Here is a 16382-nt window from a genome sequence, read left to right as displayed (position 1 = left end):
GACCTCTCAGTGCATGGGACGAGGCTCAACCAACTAAGCCACACCAACCAGGCTTGTCTGGCTTTTCTTTTATTTTTCCTTGAAGTTTCTTTATTTAAAAAGGCAAATAGCCCTGGCCAGTTTGACTCAGCTGTTGAGCGTCAGCCTGCTGACCAGAGTCCTGGGTTCAGTTCCCGCTAGGGGCACATACCACAAAAAAAAAAAAAAACAGAAAGAAAAGGCAAATAATTATGAATCATGAGGATTAAGTTACATGAAAATTTAACTTGTTGAGTATATTGTTGTGAGAACAATTAATTATAATGTTGATTTTCTTTTATGCTTCTAGTTTCAGATGATAATGAAGACACTGAGGGTGATGATGGTGTTCATGAAATAACAAATCGAGATAGTCCAGTTTATCCCAAATGTTTGCTTGATGATGACCTTGTCCTGGGAGTTTACATTCACCGAACTGATCGACTTAAGTCAGATTTTATGATTTCTCACCCAATGGTAAAAATTCACGTGGTTGATGAGATTACTGGTCAATATGTCAAGAAACAAAATAGGTAATTTTTAAAAATTACACAGCCAACCCTTGAATTGAAAATGTCTATAGTCTACAGTAGAAGTTCTCTATTCTGCCATTGAAAGTCAATGTAAGTAGGGCTATGAATTTGTATTGGAGAACAGTTTACTAATTGTAGGTATTCACCAACAATTGATATTGCTCAGTATGTGTTTGTTTATTTTTTAATCCTTACCCGAGGATACTTTTTTCCATTTATCTTCGGATAGAGTGGGAGGCAGAGAGAGAGAAAGAGAGAGAGACATTCATGTGAGAGAGACACATCGATTGGTTGTCTCCCGCATGACCCCGACCGAACTGCAACCGAGGTTTGTGCCCTTGACCAGAATCGAACCTGCAGCTCTTTGGTTCGTGGGCTGATGTTCTAACTCCGGAGCCAAACTGTCCAGGGCTGGTCAGTATGTTTTATAGAAGAAATGGAGAGCATCTGTTGATTTAGTGATTCATTTTAAGTGGAGGGAAGTTGAGAGAGTTTCTGCCAAGCTTAATGACTACTTTATGGCATTAAACTAGCAATGTATATCAAATTATATTGCACTGTAAGTGCATTTGTTTCTGACATATTTTTGTTTTGAAGTTAATATGTTACCTGGATCTCAGGTGAGGTAAACGAATCTTGAATTTAATTTTTTTCTACTATTACTTCTATAGTAATACTTGCTTGAAGGCTCAAATAAAAAGTACAATAAAATAAACGATTATACTAGAATTCTAAAAAAACTATCTGCTGGGAAAGATGGCAAGGATGAGAAACATGAGGATTATCAAACAGGTCATTCACTTACTCACTTGTCTTAGGGCATATAAAGATATGATACACCTAGAAAGGTTTACAGTCCTCTTGTGTTTGTTTTTTTTATTTAAATGTACTATACCATTTTATGATAAACTCATTTTCGATTCTGAAGGAGTTACTTTATTCCAGCTTTGCACACTGAAGGAATAGTTATACCTCTTACTTTATATTTCTATAATAAAATAACTCTGTGAAACCAGCTGATAGTATGTAAATGCAAAATGAAATACTACCACTTTTAAGTCTCATAACATTTATAATTTTCTAGATGGACAAAGTAATTTTTGTATGTATCATGGCTATTCATTATTTCTAGTTGCCTCACCTTGAATACCATATTTTTATTTTTTTCTCACATTCTCAAATTTATAAAGAAATGTGTTAATAGAAATTTTTTTTTCAACAGTAAACGGCCTGTTTCATCTTACTTTGAAAAAGACAATGTGGATTATATTCTTCCTATTATGACCCAGCCATATGATTTTAAACAGTTAAAATCAAGGCTTCCAGAGTGGGAAGAACAAATTATATTTAATGAAAACTTTTCCTATTTACTTCGAGATGTTGATGAGAGCCCTAAAGTCATCCTGTTCTTTGAGGTATGAATTGAATAGAGTAATTTTAACTAAATTTTAGTTATTACAGTCGTCCACAGGAAATTGGTTTCAGGACTCTCTACAGATACCAGAATCTGCAGGTGCTGAAGTCCCTTATATAAAATAGTGCAATATTTGCATATAGACTACACATATGCAAGGTATGCCTACACATCACTTTATTCATGTGGATTCATCAGAGTACTTGGTACATGGCAAGTTCAATTTTTTTGGGAACATTCTAGGATTTTTTTTTAATATTGTGATCTGCAATTAGGTGATTCTTCAGATGTGGAAGAAGAAGGCCAATTGCATACCACAAATGTAAGCTATTGTTTTTAGTAGTCCAATATACAACCATGTAGTGTGAAAATTTAATTTCTATTATTTAGTGTTTGTAATATGCAGTGGAGATACAAATGAAAGATATAAGTAATAGCATATTTGTTGAGCATTTGCTAATGCAAGTAGTTAGCCATTGGATTTACTCCATTATTTAATCCTTACAACAATGCTATGACTGTTAACTGAAATGTTGAATCTGATCTTTATCTATGTAATCCTCCATTTTTAACCCATTTCATGGAGTGTAAACTCATTTAATAGTATCAGACTCCCTAAGAGTTTGTATACTACTAACAAATAAAGTGAACTTATACAGATCACATGATGAATACAGTGTCATATATAACCAGGTGAAGTAGAACTACTTAGATGTGAAGGTTAGTCAAGGATCAGAGCAGTCAAGGAAAGCTTTAAGAGTAGATGGCCTTTGAGCTGACATGCTATTCCAACATTTTACTGTGAAGGACATCACGGAGTGTAAACTGATTTTTTGAAGTATAAAGTGATTTTTTTTAATAACTCCAATTTTAAGTGCAGGTAACTTGTATTTGAAGTTAGTTTAAACCTAAATACCACATTTCTTTTAACTAATTCATGTTATCGCTCCATAAGCAAAGGGAAAGAGAGAAAGCCTCTTTTCAAATTTAAGCAAGATAGTGAATTTTAGCACGGGAAGAGCACGGCATGACGAGAACCAATGATTGATTTTTATATGATCCTTAACTGTTAAGTGTTCTTTTTGTGTTTTTGAAACAAATATTTTACCAATCACATCTGATTATGTTGTATGATTTATGCAAAACTGTGATTTTTTTAAAAAGTAGTATTATTTGTGTATCAAGGAATTTTTTCTTTGTCAAAGAAATTTGTCATTTGTTAGTATAATATTTTATTTTTATTTTACAAATATGAGATTTAAGAAAAATTGTTGGATTATAAATAATCGGTTGCTTCTTAATTTTTAGTATAATGTGCTGTCTACAAAACCAATTTTTTATTTCAACTTTTTAAGGGTTTATTGAGGACAACTTGTTAATCTACCAGAAGTCTTTAAAACTTATTGCACTTAGGTATTTCTCCGAAGAGAAAAATGACAAGTATACAAAGATGTATATGTAAGGGTATTTACTTAAGCACCCTTATAGTTTATAAAAGCAAAAAATTTAGAGACAAGTCTTTTCAATCAGTAAGTGGTTTGGTTAAATAAATTATGGTTTTTTAATTAAATTTATGGCATTTGCAATACAGAAAAATACTAGGCAGCCGTTACCATGGTAATATACATATGTAAGTATTGACTTGAAGAGATATCTACTATAAAGTATATCAAAATAGTCTGTAAAATAGAATTGGATTTGTAGTAATATAGAAGTATTTAGGAATGCACAGAAAAAGGTTTAGATATGTGTAAACCTGTAAATGTGTAGATTTTAATGTTGATCATCTCTGGGTCTGGATTGAAAGCTGTTTTTACTTTGTAATATATTTTTCCTATATTGTCAGTGTTTTTTCATTGAGCATGTATTACATCTGAAGACAGATAAAAGAATATAAAGAACAGGATGAGTAGAGTCTGTATTGTTTTTTAAAGCTTTCTTCTGTAAAGATTTGTTACCTCAGCTGAACTTTTGATAAATACCAGTAAGTTCAAAGTGATAATCTCTGACAGGTACCTAGAATACAGATAGTCTCTGTGTAGGTTGATTGCAAATTCATGGGCTGTGACATCCAGACAGATGTGAAAGAAATTTTTTTGAGAAGCCTAATGATAACATAAATACGAAGAGAAAATCTCCACCTTCAGGAAGATGATCTAAGAAAGGACCCAGAGATAAATAAGGCCATGATTTCATTAAACAAATAGTCCTTCAAAGTTTGCTCTCATACATTAAAAAATTATCAAAGTTTAAGTATTCTGTGCATTATGTATTTGTGTCTAGACTATATTTGAGGTCATTAGTATTTTGTCTTGAATTTTAAATAACTCTTAAAAGATTTTTCAATAAAAGAAAGTAGTCAAAAAATGAATCTTCACTAACAGTATGAATTAACTTAAAGGTTAATGAAATTAGATAAAAACATTTTAACTTCCTATAAGGAAAACTTTTTAAGTAAACAAATGTTTTTTTTTTATTTTCATAATATATTATTAGAAAATATAAAATTTTAGTTAGCCTAGTCTTCTGTGAAGTAATTTTTAAATATTTATTTATAGATTCTTGATTTCTTAAGCCTGGATGAAATTAGGAATAACTCTGAAATTCAAAACCAAGAGTGTGGCTTTCGGAAAATTGCCTGGGCGTTTCTCAAGGTATGTTTTTCATCCGTTTTAAACACTTTAAAAATAATCTTCTAATCTGATTGGCTGCTTTTCCCCAAGTCACTTTGGATTCATATAGGGAATTATCATCTAAGGTAAGACTGTAGTGGTAGAGAGTTATTAATTCAAGCTTGAGTGATGCTCATTCAGATTCTTAAACGTTATATTGAGTACTTAGTTTGTGCCAGGTACATGATTTGGCTCTAAGAATAAAGCATTGAAAAAGACACACACAACCCTGCTTTCATTGTTTTCAACTTATCAGATATTTATTAAACCCTTTCTATATGCCAGTTCCTGTTCTAGTCTTTGAACAAAGACAAATTCCTTGGCCTCTTGGACCTCATATTCTGGCAAAAAAAACACACCAAAAGACAAAAAACAGATGTAAAACAATTGATTACACAGTTCTTCATTTATTAGAATTTTTATATATAACTATGAGAAGACGTATGGGGTAGATGATGAAAAACATCCAGGTCAGCCTGGCCAGTTTTGCTCAGTGGTTAGAGCATTGGCCTGTGGACCAGAGAGTCCCAGTTCAGTTCCCACTAAGGGCATGTATCTAGGTTGCTTTTCATCTCCGGTCCTGGTTGGGGTCATGTGGGTGGCAGCCAGTCAATGTGTCTCTCTCACGTCGATGTTTCTCTCTCTCTTCCTCCCTCTCTCTCTCTCTCCTTTCTGCTCTATTTGAAGATAAATACCCCCCCCCCCAAAAAAAAAATTTCCTTGGGTGAGGATAAAAAGAAAAACCTCCAGGTCAGAGAATTCTCAGGAAGAGACATTGAACCCTGAGTATTAGCTAGATGGTAGCAGTTGGGAAAAGACCATGCTAAGTAGAGGGTACCATATATGCAAAGACCCTGTTTTAAGTAGTAAAATATGCAGTCATTCTTCACATAATGTTGTCTATAGGTTCTGTAACTTTAAGCAAAATGATGTACAGTGACATTCATTTTATCATAGGCTAATTGATATAAACAAAAGTTAAGTTTCTATGACCTCTCACCATGTTACAACACAAGGATGTTTAACCAAACGTTATTCAAGAACCTGCCTTATTCAGCCAAAAGAAGCCACTGCGATTGGAAGACAAGAGACTGAGAGGAAAATTGGTGCTTGAAGAGATTTCTGAGGGTAGACAGGGTCTTGATTATACAAGGTCTTCTAAGTCATTGTAGCCACATAAAGCCATTATAGAATTTTAAGAAGCATTGTGAAGCTGTATAGAATTTTAAACAAAAGGATAAAATAAACTCATTTATGTTTTAGAAAGATTACTTTGCTGGTTGGAGAATGGATTATAGAGGGTGCGGTTATATATATACTGGAAGATCAAGGTAGAAAATTCTTGCAGTAGTCTATGTATAAAATGATGGTGTCTTTTTTTTTTTTAATCTTCACCTGAGAATATTTTTTCATTGATATGTGTTTAGAGTGGGAAGGAGGGAGAGGGAAGGAGGGAGAGGGAGAGAGAGAGAAACATTGATGTAAGAGAGACATATCGATTGGTTGCCTCCCACAAGACCTCAACCAGGGCCAGAGATCACACCCACAACCAAGGAATGTGCCCTTGACAGGGAATCAAATCCACAACCCTTTTGTCTGCAGCCGATGCTCTAACTGCTGAGCCAATCCAGCAGGACATTTCGGAGGAGATAAAAGGCATGGATAGATTAATTATTTTTAAAGAGGAAATTTTAATTTTATAATTTTTTTATTTTTGTTATTTTTATTTCTGACTTCGAACATAAATTTGAGTTATAAAAAACCTTGAGTAATTAACCTATTTTGTACTATCTTATAAAACTTTTCCTTTTGTACAGTCATCCTTTAACAGATATTTGTGTATATGAAATGCCAGGCACTGGCACATACAGGGCATTCATAGATAAATTAGATTTTGTTCTTGCCCTTCAGTTGAGTTTCTGTGTAAACTTACTACTTAGACTGTGTTATAAAGTAGATGCTCTGAAAACCCAGGTAAGTCACTTAATTCATATTGGAAGGAGGTGCAGTCTGACTGCTAAATATTGGCCAGGTTGGCATCAGAGGAAGTAATTCTACAGTGGACTTAGAAATCACTTGGTGCAGTGTACCTTTTAAAATCACCCTTTTATAACCCATTTCTGTAACCCTCTACACTGAATTAGAGAAAAAAAAAAAAAAAAAGCAAAAACAAGAAACCTATGGAGGTCACTTTCATATAGTAAGCATTACCTTGTGGTGGTCTTATTGAAAACTTCTTTCATTCCTTTTAATGTTAAGGTTTATGCAGAACTTCAGTATTTCCTGAAAGCTGCACCTGGGAAACAGTAATGTATCTCATAGCATTTTTACTTTTAAATGTCATATGGATTTTTATTTATCCATTTTATGCCATTGGAAAAAGTGGCAATCAGGAATTCTGCCATCTCCACCCCTATAAAGGGTAAGGTATTCTTTGTGCTTCCTCTACTGGAAAACTTACATGTCTCTTTCATGAGACTGTAAGCTTCAAAGTCAGCAGTGACTTCTTTTTGGCAAATTTGCTGAACATTTTTAGTTTTAGTTTTACCAGATCTCTTCCCATTTACTATGTCATTCTCTTGAAACTCTGTATTCTATAATATAACCAGCTCCCAGCATATTAGTGCTTCCAGCACAGAAAGTGCTCAGCGAATATCTATTGAGAGAAATAATAAATATATGGAAACAGTGACTAAGGAAAAGTTCATTTTTGAGAAGGCATGAATCAAATTAAAATATTAATGATTTAATGGCTCCAGGAATGTCCTAGATAATTAATTGTAAAGTTATTATAGTGGTCCAGATGAGTCCCAAAGGAACCTTGTGCAGATATAAATGAGACTTTATCATAATTCTCAGCTAGAGGCACTTTCAGTTCTTTTAGTACATATGTAGATGTCTGTTTTTTTAAACCATAAAATAATATAGCCTTATTTATTCAAGTTCTACATTATACAGGGAGGGACAAAAGTAGGTTTACAGTTCATATGGAAAATAATAATAAAAATAGTACAAGAATAAACTGTTTCACATACACTGTAAACCTACTTTTGCCATACTCTGTATAATATGTAACTATATGACAGGATCTTGGCTGTTTCTCATGCTAAGTAGCATACTAGATTGCCTGCTTGTGGAAAGTATGATTTAGAAACTGGGGACTAATGTCTCCTTAAAATGATACTGCCTTATGTAAGCTTCAGGCAGATAGTAAGAAGGTTTATGAAGGGAGTTTTGCATGCTTAATATTTAATGACTTAACTTTTCTATTACTCAATTTGAAACTGTTGTTTACCCTTTTATATCATATCATCATCCTCAGCTTACCACTTCCATTAACTTTCCAACCTTCCCTAAAAGGGTAGGGAAAAAAGATGGGCTACTTTTTGCCAACTCTGTTTCTTTATTGATAGTCATCATTTCTGGACACACTGCAATCAGTGTTTAGTGGCCTTAGCTACTAAAGTATCTTCTAATGTATCACTAATGGTTTGCCAAATTATTGAACATTTTTTCAGTTCTTCTTTTATCTCACTTATGCTCATGTGATATATCACTCTTGAAACTCTATTGTCTTGGTTCTCTTGACACCATCCTTTCCTGATTTTCCTTATACTAATCCTTCAGTTTCCTTCATGGCCTTCCACTTACCTCTTTAATTACCAATCCTACTCATGGTTTCATCTTTAATCCACTTTCCTTAGACCTACTTTTCTTGCCTCTGCTTCAGATTTCAGACATTTCAGCTTGGATGACCCATAGATATCTCTTACTCCATCCTGCCTAAATCATTACCTCTTCTCTGTCTGCTACACTAGTTGGTATCACCGCCTTCTGCCCAGGCTCCCAAGGTTACAAGCATAGAACTTCAATGTGCATTTTGGTAGCCACAGTCACACATGACTATTTGACTTCAAATTAATTGATTAAAATTAAATATAATTAAAAATTTAGTTCCACAGTTACCCTGGCCAACCTTCAAGTGCTCAATAGCTATATGTGACTAGCGGATACTGTATTGTACAACACAAATATAGAACATCCCCATCATCACATAGTTCTGATAGCACTTCCTTAGAATCTTTCTTGACCCCTTGTTTTACTTAAGTTGCATCAGTCAGTAACAGTTACTAAATTTGTTTCTTGCACTCTAGTTGTCAATTCATGTTCTGCTTCAGTTGCTGCAAAAGCTTGCAACTGTGTCTCCTACTTTGTAGAGGACACAAAGGTTAACAAAGGCATTTTCTATTTAGAGTCATAGTCTACTGAAAAAGGACCTGTTTTGATTTGGTGAGGTTGTTTTGTTTTTTCTAATAAGAATCTCTATGTACTTAGCTTAAACATAAGTTGTTTAATTTTTTTTTTTATTAAGTAGACCTTTCCCAGAAGGTAGACTAAAATAGTTTTTAACTGTAATGAATAGATTTAATAAGTTTAATCATGTAAATTACTATTTGAAAATGATTTTGACATTTTAAAAAATGGAACTATAAAATTTTACCATTAAAAATACTGCTACTAAACAAATGGAAAATTTGTTTCTGTGTTTAAACAATATGATAAATTATAGTCTTTATCATAATTATCCAAAACAAAGGTATATTGATCACTTTCTGTGTGGAAAGTAACATTCTGCACAGAAATGTGAATGCTTTACCAACCATCTGAAGTTGTATAGGCAAAGAAAACTATCAGGAAAATATTTTACAAGTCATCGGGGTTCCCTTTTGTCAGAGTCATTTGGAACTGTGTCCTTGCCTTTGCTTTATGATCTAAGGCATATCAGCATGCCATATTAATATTTTTTAAAATGAGTTTTTAACTACATGCTATTGCTATATCAGATTTATTTATTTTCAATGAAGATAAAATTTTGTTTGAATTCTATTTTAAGCTTCTAGGAGCCAATGGAAATGTAAACATCAATTCAAAGCTTCGCTTGCAGCTATATTACCCACCTACTAAGCCTCGATCCCGTGTAAATGTCATTGAGGTTTTTGAATGGTGGTCAAAATGTCCAAGAAATCGTTATCCATCAACATTGTATGTGACTGTAAGAGGGTTGAAAGTCCCAGAATGTGTAAGTGAATAGTAACATGTTTTCCATTTCTAAAAACATAAGTTCTCTAGAATTATTTTAGTGGCTTTGTAGAATAGAAAGTTGCCTTCAGAGATAATGTATTGATCCTGTAATAGCTGATACTTAAATGACAGTAAGTAAAAAATATAAATTTCATTGTTAGGAAAACTTTGTTTTAAATAATGCTGTGCTTTTGTTTTAAATTCCCACCTAAGGATGTGTATTTTTTGTTTTGTTTTATTGATTTTAGAGAGAGAGGATGTGAGAGAGAAAGAAACATTTATGTGAAAGAGAAACATCAATCGGTTGCCTCCCATAAACTCCTCAACTGGGGATTAAACCCACAATCTTTAGATGCACAGGACGATGTTCCAACAAACTAAGCTGCCTGGCCAGCAATAATACTGTATTTTAAAAATTCAAGATAAAATAATGATGTAAAGCAGAAGTGGACAAATATTGTTCATAAAGAATCAGATAGTTACTATTTTAAGCTTTTCAGGCTATGCAGTCTGTATTGCATTTACTCACCTTTGTCTTTGTAGTGTGAAAGTAGCTACATAGACATATGTGGGTGATAACAAACAGTTTGAAAATGTGCTCCACTAAAACTTTATTTAAAAAACCAGTCAGCAGGATAATAGTTCACTATTGCCTGGGCAATAGTTTACAGATGTGATTTACGGGCACATTTTTCACGATGTTATTTAAATAATCAGTAAATAATATATCTAATTCTGTTTTCCGTATTTTATGAATATAATGATCTTAGCAAAGAATATGTCCTAAAATGAGCTGAAACTTTTGCTTTCATCTTATTTGCTAGAAGACCTTTCAAGTTAGTTGCATATTCTGTAGTTGACATTATAAACTGTGACCACTGAGTTGGTTTGCGTTGATTTGAATGGAATTAAATCTGTTTTTAAGAAATGAAAGATTTAAAAAAACTTTAGATCTTGATATCAGTTTTGTGTTATCAAAGCCAGAGATACAATTTTATATAAGAGCCATGACATAACAACTAATAGGTGTTGGTGAAGAAGCAAAAACAAAGGGATAGAGTTATTAAAACATACTCATGTTACCATTCGAATTGTTTTTTTTTCTCTCCTAACTTCTAAAACTTTTTCGTTGTAGAACAGTAATTTCAAGCAATTTTCATTTTATTTAGAATAATATACAAATAAAAGTAGAATTTTTTCTGAATTACACATTTCCAGATTGAAAACATTTCCAGATTGTTTCTTTCAGTACTTTAAAAACCATCAATGCTAGAAAAGAGAAAAAAATTAACATGATATCTATATTTTTCTTATTTTCTATACATATTTAGATAAAGCCATCTTACCGTACTGTTATGGCTCTTCAAGAGGAAAAAGGTAAACCAGAGTGTTGTGAACACCACCAGGAGTCAAGTTCATTAGACACAGAACCTGGATTAGAAGACTCAAAGGAAGTAGTAAAGTGGAAACGACTGCCTGGGCAGGTGAAGTGTTTGATGATACTGAATTAATTTAGATGTTTTCTTATTTAAACACTCCAGCAACTCCTCGGGTAACTAAATTGCTATTTAAAACTCTCAGACTATTCTTGTTTTTAATCACAATATTGTCTTTCTAATCATTCATTTGACAAGTAATATTAAAGTGCTTATCATTTTTATAAAAACACTATCTACGTTGTTTGTGTAAGGACCTGGGCAGTTTTATTAGTTTGCTAGAGCTGCCATAAAAAATTTTTTTTTAAATAGTGCAGACTGCTTGACTTAAACAACAGGAATTTATTTACTCATAGTTCTGTGGGCTGGAAGTCCCAAGATCAAGGGTTGGCAGGGTTGGTTTACTCTGAAGCTTTATTCTTGGCTGGCAGATGACTGCCATCTTGCTGCCCTTTCATGGGCTTTTCCCTTTGCCTGTATGTCCCTGGTGTCTCTTCCTCTTCTAGTCAAGACCCTCCCTTACAACTTCATTCTAACTTAATCAGCTAGTTAAAGAACTTGCCTCAAATAATGTTACATTCTGAGGTACTGGGGTTAGGACTTTAACAAATGAATTTGGGGGTATACAATTTAGCCCATAACAAGTAAAAATCAGATTTTTTTTTTATGTCTAGGAGAGGTATGTCTTCTAATGGATTTTACTATTAAAAAAATTTTTTTTTTAATGTATTCATGAAATTTTTTGCAGTCCTGGCTTTTCCTGAATCACATTTTGATGTGCACTGTATATTCTTCTACTACAAGTGGAGCAGTATTTAAGCTTTTACTAAATTTTTCTTACTTGGTTAATATATTTTGCAGTAGCAAGAAGCACTGCTAATACAATTTTGTAAATCACAAAATGTGGAATGGTTTATTTTATATGTCTAAGCCAATACCAATGCAGTTTATCTAAAATCTAAATTTATGCAGACATTCAGTATATACATAAGGATGATTGTTTCCCCTTCTCACTTTCTGTGTTTTGCATCAATTTGACTTCTTCTTGAGGCCAGTTTTACAGATTCATCAAGACATAATAATGTGAGGAGAATAGCATTTAGACTGTACCCTGAGGGACCTTTGACATTTGTTGGGGAAACAAAATGGTTATAGTGCTCTTCACTGTCAGGTATGCTGCAGAGAATTCTTGAGGAAATATAGGTATAAAAATAATTGTATAGATGAGCAGTTCTCAAAGTGTGATTTGGAAACTAATGGGAGTCCTGAGACCCTTTCAGGGTGACTATAAAATCAAGCTGTTTTCATAATAGTATCATAATGAGTTTAATGACTCAGTTTCTTTTTCACTTTTATTCTCTCGCAAGTATACACTGGAGTTTTCCAGAAGTTAAATGATAGTTATGAAATCTAACTATCATTTATTAAGCCAGATAGTAAAGATATTTTCAAAAGTGTAGAACAATTTCATTTTATGTAGTTATTTTTCATAAAAAGATATGTTAACATTTAATGGGTTTGCTACTGTTATTTTTTTAATGAATTAACATACATTTTTTAATTTATTGGTTTTAATTTCTAATGACAAATAACCATGGATATAACCACATATACAAACGTTTTTTGGAGGTCCTCAAATTTTTCTTAAGACCAGAAAACATCTTGAAACTAAAACATTTTGAGAATTTCAGGTTTGAAGAAGGTAAACTGGAGTTGTAGAAGAAAGGTTTATTCAACAGGTTGGTGGACCTTGAGGTAGACTTTAAAGGATGGCCAAGTTAGGAGTGGGCGAAAAAGGGTAGGGAAAGGTATTGTATCTGAGAGCAAAGTTGTAAATAAATGGGAAAGTACCTGCTGTATGGTCAGGCACTAAAACTTGGCTGGCTGGAAACCAGAATTTGTATAAAAAATGAGGTTGTGTGATAGATTAGGTAGGCCCACACTGTGGAGTGTCTTGAATGATAGCCTAATAGTTGATTGTGTGGGATGTAAGAAATTAATGGAAGGTTTTTGGGTAGGATAGAAGCATGGCCTTCATCATGTTTTAGAACAAATTAATGCTGGCAGTGGCATATAGATCTTGAAGTGGATACATCAGAAGGAGAGAAAATTACCAAATGGCAGTTGCAGTCATTGATGGGAGGTGAAAAAGAGTCCAACCATGATAATGGTGGCAAAAAGTGAAATATAAGAAATGAATACAAGAAAGAAAAAATGGATCAGCATAATTTAGTGACTGGCAGGGTATTAAAGAAGGGGAAAGAGTAAAAGATATTGAGGCCCTTTATTGCTGTTAAACTTTCATTGGCTATTTTAAGTACAGTGTCAAACCCTGGGAGTACAAAGAAAATGATAGTGGCTTCAGTGACTTTAGCTTAGGTGCTTAGGCAGTTTTCCTCATCTACATCTCCTGCTCTAGGAACAGCAGCAACTGATTATAAAATCTCCTGACTTTTTCTTTAGTTTTTTCCTCTTTTCAACTTCCTCTTCCTTTTCAGAGTCGTCCGGATGGAGAATGGAAGGGGAAAAGGTAGCGTGGTACATTATTGGTGCCTAATGAATATCTGCTGAATTTTTCACCTTTCAAGTAGCTACTCATAATGCCACCTCCTAATAATGCTGCTAAATCTTTTTTTTTTTTTTCTTGATGTTACTTGTGAAAAATGTGGTGCCTATCAAGAATGCAGGCCCTTGAACTAATAATCTTTGACTAGGCTCATTAAGTTGGTCTTACCCTCTGAATAATCCTTAGTAGCTATCTATAATAATAATGGTTACTCATATAGTGTTGCTGTGATGAATATATGAAAACACATGTAACACATGTGTAATAAAGTACCATATTCTTGGCAAAGTAAGGGCCCAATATATATGTTTAATTGAACTTTTAGAATACTAAGGAACACAGAAACTAAAGCTCACTGAAATTTGGAAGAGGTAGAATTAGAACAAATAAAAGTATTTTCTACAGTATATATTAATACATGAAGAAATTTAGTTTTATCTGGTAATAAGGAATGAAAATGTAAAAATTTTAATAAAACTAGTGAATCAGAAACCAAAAGGGAGTGATTCATTACTTTGAAAATACCTTTGGAAGGTAGCCACAAATGGTGGTTATTTTAGAGAAGAACAGAGAGAATGAATAGTTATACAGCCTGGGCTTAAGCTAGGTCCTGAAGGACATTTATGATCTCAGAACAAGTTATGGCTCAGCAAAAATCACGTATTAGCTGCTGTCATGGAATAAGGCTGTGACACATTTTTTTATGGTTGTAAAAGCTATGTATAGTGACAGCTTTAGAGTATCAGATATTGAAATTTCCTACTCATATTTTAGATGAATTTAAGTACTGGTTAGACATGGAGTATAAGTTCACTTAATTTTATGGAGAACTGATTTTCTCTGTAGAAAGTAAAATGAATTACTATGGTTTTGTTTTTTTTTATCATTCTTCTTACTTGTTTTTCTCTTCCTCTTCATCATTGTAAAGAGTCTAAAAAAAACTGCAGTGATTGAAATTAACAACTAGCCTTTATATTTTAATGTTTCTTAATTTGTTTTAAAATGTATGTTTTTAGGCTTGCCGTATCCCAAACAAGCACCTATTCTCACTAAATGCAGGAGAACGAGGATGTTTTTGTCTTTCTTTCTCTCACAATGGAAGAATATTAGCAGCAGCCTGTGCCAGCCGAGATGGCTATCCAATTATTTGTGAGTAATAATCCTATTTGTTTGATTGAAGTCTTTATGGAGGACATGCTTGGTTTTTAAAAACATTGAAATTTTAATTTGAACAATCCTCTAGTACTACTAAATTAAATAGATTTCTTCAAGTAAAGTTACAGTTCTTTTTAATAATTTTACACTTTTCACCCTGGACGGTTTGGCTCAGCGGTTGGAGCGTCGGCCTGTGGTCCAGAGAAACCCGGGTTCGGTTCCTGCTAAGGGTACCTCGTTGCAGTTTGTCCCCAGCCCTGGTTAGGTTGTGCTGGTAGCAGCCACTCAATGTGTCCCTTTCACATTGATGTTTCTCTCTCTCTCTCTCCCCCCCTCCCACTCTATCTGAACAAAAAATGCAAAAATGTCCTCAGGTGAGGATAAAAAAATAATAAAATAATTTTACACTTTTCTGTACAATATGTTTTCAGAAGTAGAATTCTACACTTTTCTATACAATATGTTTTCAGAAGTAGACTGAAGGATGATAAATTATTTTTAAACATGCGAAGGGTTTTTGTAATAATTTTTTATTTTAAATATAGAAATTTAGAACCTGAAGGATAATAAATCTCAGGAGGAATGCAGTCAGTCAATGGCAGTGATTATTTGAATTATGACAGCCTTCAGATTTGTTATGCATTAGAACAATAATAATTAGCTCAGAAGGACCTGAATTAAGACTTCTCATTATGAGAAGCCAGTAAAGAGGCCAAAAACTCATTCTCAATTTGCCTTTAAAAAATATAGGAAATTGTGCTAAAAAAAACTATTTCTGTATCTCTTTACAGATTTTTAAAAAATATAAATGAGCATTATCATACTCTTGTAGACTCAGAGGCATTCCTACTCTCCCTTGTTTCTTGCTTAGTAATGAAAACCAGCTCACCTCAGCCCCTCGTGGACGTCTGTCCTAAGCACTAGACAGTATTTCTTGCTTGATTTGCTTTTTTTCAGCAGGGACTTATAGGCTTGATTAGCATTTATTAAATAAATATTCTTCCTCATGAAATAATGTTAGCTTTAAGAAATACAAAATTAGCACAGCCGGTGTGGCTCACTGGTTGAGCATTGACTCATACACCAAGAGGTTGAAAGTTCGATTCCAGGTGAGGGCACATGCCCACGTTGTGGGCTCGATCCCCATTGAGGGGCATGAAGGAGGTAGCCATTTGAAGTTCTCTCTCATTGATGTTTCTATCTCTCTCTCTCAAATCAGTAAAAGAAAACAGTATTTAAAAAAAATACAAAATTATTTGTGTAGTTTGATTACAGCTATGCTATTTAAAAATTTTACCAAAAACCTATTTTAAAAATTCACTATAGGGGGGAAAAAAGATTCTTAGGAAACATACGCCAGAATAGTAATAGTAATTTTATTCTTAGTGGTAGTGAAAGGATTATTTTTATTTTGATTTTATGTTTTCAACACTTACGTGATAAATAGGTACTTTATACTTTAAAAATTTTGTAAAAATACTTACTACTTAAATCCTAAAATACAGA

The 16382-nt window shown here is 33.3% G+C and overlaps 1 protein-coding gene across 10 annotated transcripts in view; it reads left to right on the top strand.

Moving 5' to 3' along the window:
- Window positions 1-16382, top strand: part of AHI1 (Abelson helper integration site 1) — a 187440-nt gene that overhangs the window by 19264 nt on the left and 151794 nt on the right. For all 10 annotated transcript variants that reach the window (XR_004957633.1, XR_004957634.1, XM_036248450.1 and 7 more), the window contains 6 exons: window positions 329-551; window positions 1774-1966; window positions 4524-4619; window positions 9532-9717; window positions 11051-11203; window positions 14738-14870. Coding sequence is in view for 8 of the 10 variants with exons in the window: in XM_036248450.1 (XP_036104343.1) it covers window positions 329-551; window positions 1774-1966; window positions 4524-4619; window positions 9532-9717; window positions 11051-11203; window positions 14738-14870 (984 nt within the window). In the remaining 2 variants the exon portion in view is untranslated. The remainder of the gene's footprint in view (window positions 1-328; window positions 552-1773; window positions 1967-4523; window positions 4620-9531; window positions 9718-11050; window positions 11204-14737; window positions 14871-16382) is intronic.

The sequence above is a fragment of the Molossus molossus genome, unplaced genomic scaffold (genome assembly GCF_014108415.1).
Source record: "Molossus molossus isolate mMolMol1 unplaced genomic scaffold, mMolMol1.p scaffold_m16_p_8, whole genome shotgun sequence".
In the NCBI taxonomy this organism is placed as follows: Eukaryota; Metazoa; Chordata; class Mammalia; order Chiroptera; family Molossidae; genus Molossus; species Molossus molossus.
The sequence above is the reverse complement of the archived record's forward strand: the minus strand, read 5'-3'. Positions and strand labels throughout refer to the sequence as shown.